Raw genomic sequence first — 11,772 nt, forward strand, 5'->3', positions numbered from 1 at the left:
AAGTGCCCTTCCCTTTTTATCAACAATTTTTGTTTTTAACAATTTTTGTTTTTAACAATTTTTGTTTTTCTTTTGCCATCACATTCATTTTTGGTTAATGTATGACATCTTTTTGTTTTTTTTAATCTGAGACACGATGATGACCACGGAATCACTACTGTTTGTTTTGTTTTTTGGGCTGTCGTTCATTTTGAGTTTGATGACATAATTGCGGGCACGTCTCAGTTCTCCTATCTGCTGCTCATGCTAGTTGTAGACATTGACAGGGAGCCACAAACTGAGAAATGAGATACTTGCAGTGTGCGTTTAGCTTAGCTGGTGTGTTGGCTGTGGGACATACCTGTGTCGTTTGAATCCATGCATTGGATCGTCACGGGAGTTATTCTTTTTGGCTCGCGCGCAGTACCAAAGACTCGATAGCCATGGGAACTACCGAGATGTACGGCACCGGCTTCTGCTAACTGTCTCCAGTTGCATGTTGTCACTCGTTGTGCGCGACTGCGCGCGCCGTGTCGCGAGCACGGGGTTGACGGTGCCCCCCCAAAAAAAGGTGCGTAGCGTCTTTGCATTATGTTTACAACATCCGGTGAATGAAGCGTCTCTGAGCGCTACTTTGCTAGCTCTCTGTAAACACGGAAGTAGCTTGAATAGTAATGCTACTGAAACGTAAACAAAACAAGTAGAGCACGGCGCAGAACTCTTGCTATTGTTATGAAAACCATAAAACCTCACTCGCAACCGATTCACAGCCACGCGATATCTGGTCCACAGCTTTGCAAGCAATGTATCGAAGGATTCCCGGCGGATTTTGTATTGGTTGACAAGTCTGCTACCGATACGGTCGTTTAGCTCCCCTTGACGAACGATGGTTCGGTCGAATCGTTTTTTTGTCCCACCCCTAGCGCTCACCTTGTTGTCTTGGGTCCACGTCCAGAATGTGGGCGTGGCCACGCCAAGCATGGCAAACACGTTGTGGCCGCTGATGATCAACAAGATGGCCGCCAGCTTCAGGTACGACACGGCGCCGCCCAGCAACCTGACGAGAGCGACACGGTGGCGCGTCACGGACACAAGTCGTGCGCACACACGCAGGCGCACACGTGGCTGTTGTGGACGTACTTGTTGACGGGGGTGGGTGGGTAGTTTTGGCCCTGGATGCGCAGGTCCGGGTACAGCTGCCCGATGGCTCGCGAGTACTCATCGAACACTTTGCTGTAGCCTCACGACATGCTGACAAACAAGCAAAACAAACAAACAAACAAAAAACAACGCTGGCCTCGTCAATCATAAACATGACAACATTTATGATCGCCGCTCAAAATGTCACTTGATCTTGCTACTGATCTCCTTTTTAAGGAAGTCCCTTCGCAACTTGGACGAACGCACTCCATTAAAGGGATACATGACTCATTCAACAATTTTCAGCAGTCAAAAGTTCAGATATTGTCCAAAATGAATGTGATAACTTCATTATTTAAATTTTCATGTACAATTAGTACCTTTTAAAAAGTATTTTTCTACTTGCTGTTGACTAGTGATGACAATGACAACACCTGTGTTGAGGAAGTAAGTAACAACCAATCGCGGCTCAGTTTACTGACCAAACCCAGAAAACAGGTGAGTAATGCTGGTCGTAACTTACTTCCTCAGGACAGGTGATATCATCAGTTGACAGCAAGTAGAAAAAATACTTTTTAAAGGTATTCATTGCACATGAAAAATAATGAAGTTACCACATTCATTCTGGCCAAAATATGAACATTGCTGAAAATTGTTCAATGAGTCACGTATTCCTTTAAGCATGGAAGATTGTAATATTCATGAAACATATGGTTATGATGCCGCCATATTGGAGCGGTATTCGAAATGTCGTTGCATGTCTTCTTTTGTGTGGTTTCAGCACACTAACTAACTAACTAACATTGTTTTCTTAATTTATGCTCTTTGCTTAACGTTGATTGCTCTACTTAAAAGGGATAATTGACTCATTGAACAATTTTCAGCAGTGAAAAGTGAATATTTTGTCCTGAATGAATTTGATAACTTGATTATTTTTTTTTATATAAAATTAATCCCTTTAAAAAAACAACAAAAAAAAGTCATTTTCCACTTGCTGTCGACTAATGATGACTGTGCTGAGGAAGTAATGGCTAAAATCATGGCTCACCTGTTTTCTGGGTTTGAACAGTAAACTGAGCCATGATTGGTCGTTAGCACAGGTGATGTCATCATCAGTGGACAGCAAGTAGAAAAATGAGTTATTGAAAGGTATTAATTGTACATGAAAAAAATACCACATGAATTCTTGACAAAAATATGAACTTTTGACTGCTGAAAATGTCTCATTTAGTCAAGTATCCCTTTCACTTTCTGATGCACACCTGAAACAAAATGATTCTTTTCAAAGTAACATTTCACGACGCGTTCTTCCGTTTACGACAGAGCTCCACTCCTACAAATTTGTGCCAAAGTTGGAACACGTTATCATCTATCAGCAAGCTACAAAAATATACTGATCAAGTCACGTCATCTCCAGTGAGTTTCAACTTTAAAAAAACAAACAAAAAAACATTCAAAAGTACAAGTATACAAAGAACGTTGTATGCAATGTTGAACAAACGCATGCCAGGATGTATATAAGTTACGGACATTCAAAAAGTTTAAGTAGTACAAATACGGATTGTTTTGAAAGCCTTTTTGTTCAGTGAGTTACTAATCAATTTTATATAAGAGATGGTATCATGAATCTGAAAGTGTTTAAAGTTTGTTTTTTAGGTTGCCGTATTTGCATTTGTGGAGATAGAATTTAGTTAAGGTGATCAACAAGTTTATCATAAAATATTTTAGCTTTCTATAATAAAATAAAACATTCACCCATTTTAAACTCAAATCCTTGTGTAATTGTGAAGTGATACATCCACAAAAGTCCTTTTACCTTATTTATTATAAAATACTTGTTCGGGATTGTCGTGACTTTTGGAAACGGATTAACCTGACTTGCGTGCGTACCTGGACGTCATCCACGTAGCCAATAGCGTTCAAATCACAAAGAGGTGATACCAACTGTCAGCGTGTGATTCAACAGTATTTATAATTTGTTGTGAGACGTTTCGAGACATTAAAAGAAGAACGCAGGCCGACAAGCACAAGTTTGAGTTTGTAGACGTTGTTGGCGTGCGTGCTAACTGCTAGCCGCAAGTGTCTCACCAGTACTGGAACTTGAGCACGTTGGGGCCGCCATACATGGCCGGCCCGCTGGACTCCATCTCCGGCCTGGCACTCGACGATCTGCCCACGTAGACGTCACGGAGCGTCAGAGCCGTGAAAAGCAGAAGGGCCGCGAGCAGCCCGGCCTGGCTGTACTCCGCCATCTTGGCTGCTTGGCTGCTAGACTGTCAGTCCGTCAGTCAGTCAGTCAGTCAGCTTCTTCCGCTTCGGCTCTCCTTCCTTCACAATAAAGTCTCTGCACGCAGAAATGTTTTTGGGAAATATCTCTCTGAAAAGGACAACACTCAAGCTGGACGCAAAATTGATTTCGCTTTAATTCAAAAATTTAATGCCTTTAATATGAATGCATTATGTATTGGAAGCTTCTAAGTATTTTTTTGGTCGCAAATTAAGCTTTTGTGTGCATTTGTCTCGTTTTGTTTTGTTTTTTCCCTCTAAAGTTGAGTTTGCTTAGAAAAGTACATTAATTTCCACAAAACATGCACAAAAACAGCATTTTGATGAGAAAGCTTACTCTCCTAACATTCTGCATTTTTTATGAATGTGGCTGTCAAAAGTTAAACGCAAGTTCGTGAACGTTGATATCTTGAAAGCAAAGCTACGGAAAACATTAAATAAAAAAGAGAGAAGATGCACAGAAGCAAGTGCTCGTGGACGATTATTTATTTATTTATTGTAACTTTGCATTCACAGCATTACAACAAATATATCAAAGTTTCCATCTTGTTTAGATCTACAGTATTGAAAACCAAAATCAATCAACAATTCTACACTAAAAGAAAAAAAGTGCTCGTCGGCGACATCATCCAACCGTCCAAGGACGCGACGTCATCAACCCGCGACGCTAATTTTCGGCTGATGTCTACTGAACGGCAAGCAAAGGTGAACAAAAACGACCGCTAAAAACAGGTAATTAGGAAGTATGAGCCTTTCCCCACGATATGTTTAGCCCTTCCATAGAAGTGTTATTTCGATTTTGGTTGATCTGTTGGACAAGGTATTGTTGACTCGTTCATCATAACAAAACGTGAAGAAAAAGCTAACAAAGGAAACGTGACATATATTTTTTGGTATTGCGGAATTTTGCGCTCATTTTGTGATGGCCAAAACAAAGCTGACATATTTTGACTATGCAGAGGTAGCCCGAGTTGTTGATGATGATGACGTTTCAGGAGCAGGGGGACGCCGCCATGCTGGTCCGGGTGGGTCAGCACGTTCTGCGGCTTCCGGTCAGAGCGTCGTACTCCTCGGCCTTCCTCAGGGAATCTCCTGTCCTTCCTCCTCCTCCATTTCCTCCTAGCGGCTCCTCAACTGTCCGCCATCGGTCCTCGGGGGCCGCAGATCCCGTCTGGTACGAGCAGGTGGCGCATTCGGCCCCCGTCCGCCTGGCTGAGGACTTTCTGGTCCAGGTCCAGCAGACCAGTGGTCTCCCCTGGTGGATCAGCATTGCCGTCAGCACCCTGGGCGTCAGGACGCTCATCACGCTGCCACTCGCCGTCTACCAGATGCGCATATTCGCCAAGGTGTTGTTGTCACCACGGTTATTAGAGTTTGGGAATTTTTCATTTGAGTCAGTTTTGACTTTCGGTTTTCCAATTGAGTTAGTTTTAGTTTTCAGGGTGATTTTGTTAGTTATAGTTATTTCATAAATGCTTCGTTTTAGTTCAGTTTTAATTAGTTTACCTTTCAAACGTCCTTATTCCAGTTCATATAAAATAAATCGACTTAAAATCATCCCCAAAGGCTCATGCATTCAATTAATGACCAAAGACTATAACCAAAGACATTTTTGCTATAATTATAGTTTTAGTTTTAAATGTGTATTACTTGTGCGCAATGTGGAGTGACGTCATCTGAAGCTGCTTTTCGATTGGCTGCTGCTCGATGACGTCACTTCTGTGTGACATTTTCAAACGTCCTTATCCCACTTAATATCAAAATATTTCAAATCACAGTTAAAATCATCCCCAAAGGCTCATGGATTAAATTAATGACCAAAGACTAAAACAAAGGACATTACAGCTGTAATTATAGTTAGTTTTGTAAACATAAAACATAGTTTCAGTTCGTTTTTTTGTTTTTTGTTTTTTTTTTAAAGAATTTTCCGTTTTTATGTTATTTATTTCATTAGCAAAATTGTTTTTTTTTTTTTATTTGAGTTGACGAAAATGACCTTGGTTGACACTGTTGTTGATTTTCAAGCAGGGCCTGGATGATTTGATTCACCGCTTGGCCAGTTTGATTGGTCGCAATATATTCTTACTTTCTCATGAAATGATAAATTTGTTAATACGCTTCATCGATTGTGGGACAATATCAGAATTGGCATTCGTCTCCAAAAGTCCGGATCAGTCACTTAAGTCGTTGGCGCCCAATAACTTGTACTTTTAAAAAAAAAATGTTTGAAGTGTCCCAAAGACGCATTGATACGTGTATTTTTATTTATTTATTTTTTTATGCTAGAGTATACAGGAGGCTTTGATGCAGCCTCTCAACTGCAAAGAACAGTTGCAGAAATGGTAGTTATTACACCAGCGGCCAGCAGGTGGCAGCAGAGCAAAGGAGCTCAACCAGGGCCAAGTTGCAACTAGCTCTTTTCCCCACTGTTTTCACCAGGAATGTGCAAATTGATGAACCTTAGCTATATTCTAATGCTAATTACTGCAGAACGGAAACAAATAGAAATATACTTTTTTTCGTGATGAAAGAAGAGACCCTAATCTTTCTTTTGGTAGGTTCCATAGCAATAGAAGGCAATATTGTGTGGGCTTTGCAAAATCCAGTCAAACAACCGGCAGCGAACAGGTTGCTTCTGTGAAAATGGCGGCAAGCGAATGAGTTAATTGCTTCTAATGATGCGTCCTTCAAAAAGTGCACCCTGTTCTAACCACGTCAATCTTTTCCCGTCCTCTTGTTGTGCCCTATGTCGGTCACCATGGCAACGTGCAGGTGGAGGCGCTGCAGCCGGAGATAGAGGCGCTGGCCAAGAGTCTGCGCTACCACGTGTCACTGAGGGCCAGCGAGAGAGGATGGACGGACAAGCAGAGTCGGTAAGTAAGGGCGCTCCGTTCCGTTTCTGGGCCGAGACAAGACGAGAAGCTCGCTCGGCGCCGAACTGACCGCGACGGCGCGCCTTTGTCGGCGTTCAGCTTCCAGTTCCAGAAGAATCTGCAGCGGTTGGCGTCCCAGTTGTACGTGAGGGACAACTGCCACCCGATGAAGGCCTCGCTGCTGGTTTGGGTTCAGCTCCCGCTTTGGATCAGCCTGTCGCTCGCCCTCAGGAACCTCAGCCTACGACATGCGGGTGAGTCGGTCCCGCCCACCTGTCCTCACCGACCTTTTTCACATTTCAACAGATGCATATGTGGCTCAAATGTATGCAGTCACAATCCTGACAGGATGACAAACCTCCTAATAAGGATTTGAATCACCAAAACAGTTTTGAATGACCGAAAAATTATTTTGAATCTTGGAAAACATTTTTGAATGACTGAAAAATTGTTTTGAATCTCCAAAAATATTTTTAAATGACTGGAAAATTGCTTAGAATCTCTGAAAATATTTTTGACTGACGGAAAAATTGTTTAGAATCTCCAAATATATTTTTGAGTGACGGAAAAATTGTTTAGAATCTCTAAAAATATTTTTGACTGAAGGAAAAATTGCTTAGAATCTCCAAAAACTATTTGTGAATGACTGAAAAATTGTTTTGAATCTCCAGAAACATTTTTGAATGACACAAAAATTGTTTTGAATCTCGGAAAACATTTTTGAATTACTGAAAAATTGTTTTGAATCTCCAAAAACTATTTTTGAATGACAGAAAAATTGTTTAGAATCTCCAAAAACAATTTTTGAATGACTGAAAAAATTTTGGGAATCTCCCAAAAAAATTTCGACTGTCGGAAAAATTGTTTAGAATCTCCCAAAAATATTTTTGAATGACTGAAAAATTTTTGGGAATCTCCCAAAAAAAATTCGACTGTCGGAAAAATTGTTTTGAATCTCCAAAAACTATTTTTGACTGATGGAAAAATTGTTTTGAATCTCGGAAAACATTTTTGAATGACTAAAAAATTGTTTTGAATCTCCAAAAACATTTTTGAATGACTGAAAAATTGTTTTGAATCTCGGAGAACATTTTTGAATGACTGAAAAATTGTTTTGAATCTCCAAAAACCATTTTTGAATGACAGAAAAATTGTTTAGAATCTCCAAAAACTATTCTTGAATGACTGAATTTTTTTTTTTGAATCTCCAGAAACATTTTTTGAATGACAGAAAAATTCATTTGAATCTCCCAAAAATATTTTTGAATGATTGAAAAATCTCTGATAAAGCCACAAAATTTTCATTAGTTAGTTTTAATTTCATTTTGAGTTTTGTTTTTTAAATTTAGTTTGGTTTAAAGCAGCTATATGGAAGATTTAAAATGTCAAATCTCTACTGCCACCTGTGGCCGAAAACAAACTGCACGCTTGTACACGCTGCGCGCACTCGTACGTGCACGATCTCAATACTGAAGACTGGGCTCTTCATATCCAATTAAACTATGTTTTCAGAGGTAAGAAGTTTTATAATGTTATACAAAGCTGGCCACTTCACGGAATGAGACTCTCGATCCCCACTAAACAATTGATGTCCACGGGACGTGCAGATCATATTATTTTAGTCGGTTATTCTGGTATACATTGTCTGTGATTGGCTGGTTCAAGGTGTGCCCCACCTACTGCCCGAAGCCAGCTGGGATAGGCTCCAGCACCCCCACGACCCTAGTGAAGAAGAAGCGTTTAAGAAAATGGATGGATGGTATACATTGTCATAAAAAAAAAAAAAGGCCAAACATAGTTAAAAATAATAATAATAATAATACCTTAAAGCAGCTATATGGAAGATTTAAAATTTCAAATGTCTACTGCCACCTGTGGCCGAAAACAAACTGCACGCTCGTACACGCTGCGCGCACTCGTACGAAGACTGGGCTCTTCATATCCAATGAAATTATGTTTTCAGGGGTAAGAAGTTTTAAAATGTTATACAAAGCTGGCCACTTCACGGAATGAGACTCTCGATCCCCACTAAACAATTGATGTCCACGGGACGTGCAGATCATATTGCTTTAGTCGGTCGAAGTCCAGTCCTGTGCTGTACTCCAAAACGATGTGCAAATTACGTCAATTAATTGGACCTCATTCCGATGTTAATATGCAGTTACATATTGTAGTCACCCCGCTCGACGGACGTCAACCTGATTCTAGTCATTATTAGTGTATGTCGTCCCCAGGCTAGCGTCATTGTGCATTAGCCGAAAGGTGGGCTGTCATTTATGGAAATTGACGATTGTGAAAAACATATAGACCCATTCACTACTTAGTGTGATATGGCCGTGAATGTTATCGCCATTCAGTAGTACCGTTCACATTCCGTTAGCATAATGTAGCTACAATAGGCTGTTTTCACGGAGGAAAATAAGGCGACATTTAGCCTGATTGAAACGCCGCGGAATGGAACGTCTGTTCTTCATAAAGTCATTCTTTTCTACTACATTCAACTTTGCCGCCCCTTTCACGCTAAATGTTGCCGTCCACCTCACTTTCACCCCAATAGTTACGACCGAGAAGTGATCGATCTTGAGGTTACTGCTATTTGAAAACAACACATTTTCTTCTAAATGTCAAGATACTCGCTTCTTACCTTTTGGAGTAGAAAGAAAGCCAGCTGTGAATCACTTTTCTAATCCAAGTCCGATCTCAACGCTCTCCACCGCTGAAATGTCAAACCAATGTTCACTCACGTTCTCGGCGCCGGTCACTATCAAGTTTAGATTTTTTTTTTGTGGCACTTGACATTGTTTTCTTTTTTTTTCTCCTTTTTTTTTTTAAACAGCCTTCCGCGGAGTAACAGCAGGTGTCTGGGGCAGCAAAAATCTGTACTAGTTCCGTCTTTGCGCGACAGGAAGCAACTGACGAGGACGCGCATGACGTCACATCCCGCAGACAGAGGGCGGGAAATTCGAAGGATTCGGACCGGACGCTTCCTAAATAATATCCATCCATCCATCCATTTTCTTGACCGCTTATTCCTCACAAGGGTCGCGGGGGCTGCTGGCGCCTATCTCAGCTGGCTCTGGGCAGTAGGCGGGGGACACCCTGGACTGGTTGCCAACCAATCGCAGGGCACTAAATAATATTGTTATTGTTATTGCTTGTAGGAGTACCCATTGTGAACAGCTAAGATGTTGATCTACTAATTAGAATATGTTTCAGTCATAAATGGTCAAATAAAAAGGCTATTGTTAAGATATTTTTTGGGGAAATCCTCCATATAGTAGCTTTAATTCGTTTCCAGGGTGGTTCTGTTGGTTTTTATTAGTTTTAGTTATTTAATAAATGCTTAGTTTGTTAGTTTCAGTATTAGTTAAAAAAAAACGCCCAATAAAAATCATTCTTTGGTGCTTTTCTATTGGCTGCTGCTAGATGACATCACTTCTGTGTGACACACTTTCAAACGTCCTTATTCCGCTTCATATCAAAATAAATGTACTTCAAATCACATTTCAAATCATCCCCTTAGGCTCATGCATTTCACCAAAGACTAAAACAAGTAGTTTTATTTTTGTAAACAAAAAATGTAGTTTTTCATTTTTTAAAAGTCATTTTTATTTTAATTTAGTTCATTAACGAGATTGTTTTTTGAATATTAGAGTTCATGTTAGTTTTCATTCACTCAAATAACATGGTGCATCGCCACCTGGTGGTCAGGAGGGCCGAAATGGAAGCGACTTTCCCCCAAGCGTGCACTCTCGTTTTTTTTTTCAGAGCTGGAGGGCTCCTTAACCACAGGGGGCGCTCTGTGGTTCCCCGACCTGACGTTGCCCGACTCCACGTGGCTCCTCCCCCTGGGCCTGGGTCTGACCAACCTGCTCATCGTGGAGGTACGCGATCGCTGAAGACGTCACGTGACCGGCCGTCATCATCTTGACGGTGTTCTTGCGTTCAGCTCTTTTCCCTGCGGAAGCCCAACATGTCGGCGTTCCACAAGGTGGTGAGAAACGGCCTGCGATGTTTGTCTGTGCTGATGATTCCCATCGCCGCCGGCGTCCCCTCGGTGAGTTGCGCCAGCCCCACCTACGTGCAAATGCGGCCGGCGCAAGAAACGTAAACATTTGTTTGTTGTTCCCTGCCTGCCAGGCGATGTCGTTGTACTGGTGGTGCTCCAGCGTGGTGGGCTTGGCTCACAATCACCTGCTTCGCTCTCCCGCTCTCGCCAACGTCTTCAAAGTTCCCACGCCGCCGTCCAACACGCCAAACAAGAAGGACTTGACTTGATGGACGCCAATGGCAGGAAGTACCACAAGTGAACAGGAAGTTGGTCAGGGGCCGTGCGACGGCTGCGCAAGAAACAAAACAAAACGTTTGAGACACCTGGACATTTTTTTCCCCTTTCTCTAATTATTATTGTGAGATGGCTGTGTATGACTTGTAAGTTTATTGTGTTGTTAAATGTTTGCCACGTTTTGACTTTTGATTTCAATTTATTCAATAAATCCCCAAAAAAATACAACAAAACTTGTCCAGAAAATGGCGCAAGTGAACAGGAAGTTGTGTGCAGCTGAACAGGAAGTGCCGCTGAATAACCCACAAAACATGCGTATGTGTTTGTGTGCATGCACGCATGCGTTTGTTGTTCTTGTTGTCGGACTTGTCTGGGACTCGCTGACCCGAGCCAGAAGTCGTCTTCATTTCCTGTCGGCCAGTTTCCACACTGAGTAAACACGGCAAGAATTTCCTCCTTTTTCCTTCTTGTCATTTCATCCAAATAAAAACAAGCTTCAAAGGCAACTTGACCGTTTCGTTGTCGTTTTAACAACACTTGAGTTGTGTTGTGACTTTTGTTGAGTGGACAACTTGGTTGCTAAAATCCCTCTGTTGGGATGCAGTCAACATGTTTCCCGACTTGCGAATGGTTGTCGATGGCTGACGCGAGCTTCAAAATAAACACTCGCTTGCAGTTCCAGATTGTCGTGAGGTCATAAGTGAGCGAGCGATGAACATTTGCGACTGAACGTTGATTTCAATTCAGGCTTCGTTCAAGGTCACTGTGTTTCTATGTCCAACATTTCCTTGCAACAACAACCACCTTTAAGACCTTTAGAGAACGTTTAGGAAACACTGCGACGTTGAAGGAACCCTGACGTGAAACCGACATTCGGTAGCGTTGCAAGTCGTGTGGTACAAGGGCTCCCCCTAGTGGTAAGCACAAGAATGGCTGAATTAACACTGACAACATGAAATGCAATCAAACCGAAAACTTGTTTGGATCCACTGCAGTACAGTCAGTTTTTGATTATGTATAATACACTTTTTAATGGAATGATAGATGTTTCTTTTAATTCCTTGATTGGCGGCCATTTTGAGTGAAGCAACTTCACTCCCGGCGGTTTGACTGGATTTGGACTGATTTTGCAAGGCCCACACAACATTCTGTTCTATTGTAAATAAAACATGTATCATACCAAAACAAATACTACAGTCTGTTATTTCA

General features: G+C 41.5%; 2 protein-coding genes across 3 annotated transcripts in view; one reads left to right on the forward strand and one right to left on the reverse strand.

The window, feature by feature from the left end:
* Window positions 1-3,451, reverse strand: part of selenot2 (selenoprotein T, 2) — a 7,407-nt gene extending 3,956 nt beyond the window's left edge. The window contains exons 1-3 of one of the 2 annotated variants that reach the window (XM_077532200.1): window positions 3,208-3,451; window positions 1,120-1,230; window positions 910-1,036 (exon numbers count right to left, since the gene is read on the reverse strand). In XM_077532200.1, the coding sequence (XP_077388326.1) occupies window positions 910-1,036; window positions 1,120-1,230; window positions 3,208-3,371 (402 nt within the window). In that variant the 5' untranslated portion in view covers window positions 3,372-3,451. The remainder of the gene's footprint in view (window positions 1-909; window positions 1,037-1,119; window positions 1,231-3,207) is intronic. The other variant, XM_077532198.1, reaches the window with a different exon arrangement.
* A 691-nt stretch (window positions 3,452-4,142) lies between these two features.
* On the forward strand, window positions 4,143-11,069 carry cox18 (cytochrome c oxidase assembly factor COX18). The gene is given in 8 exon segments (XM_077532197.1): window positions 4,143-4,225; window positions 4,401-4,751; window positions 6,178-6,278; window positions 6,378-6,532; window positions 10,047-10,162; window positions 10,228-10,335; window positions 10,419-10,541; window positions 10,544-11,069. Coding segments are annotated over 7 exon segments (981 nt in total). The 5' UTR covers window positions 4,143-4,225; window positions 4,401-4,418; the 3' UTR covers window positions 10,589-11,069.
* The last annotated feature ends 703 nt before the right edge of the window (window positions 11,070-11,772 follow it).

This window comes from Festucalex cinctus, chromosome 9 (genome assembly GCF_051991245.1).
Source record: "Festucalex cinctus isolate MCC-2025b chromosome 9, RoL_Fcin_1.0, whole genome shotgun sequence".
Taxonomy (NCBI): Eukaryota; Metazoa; Chordata; class Actinopteri; order Syngnathiformes; family Syngnathidae; genus Festucalex; species Festucalex cinctus.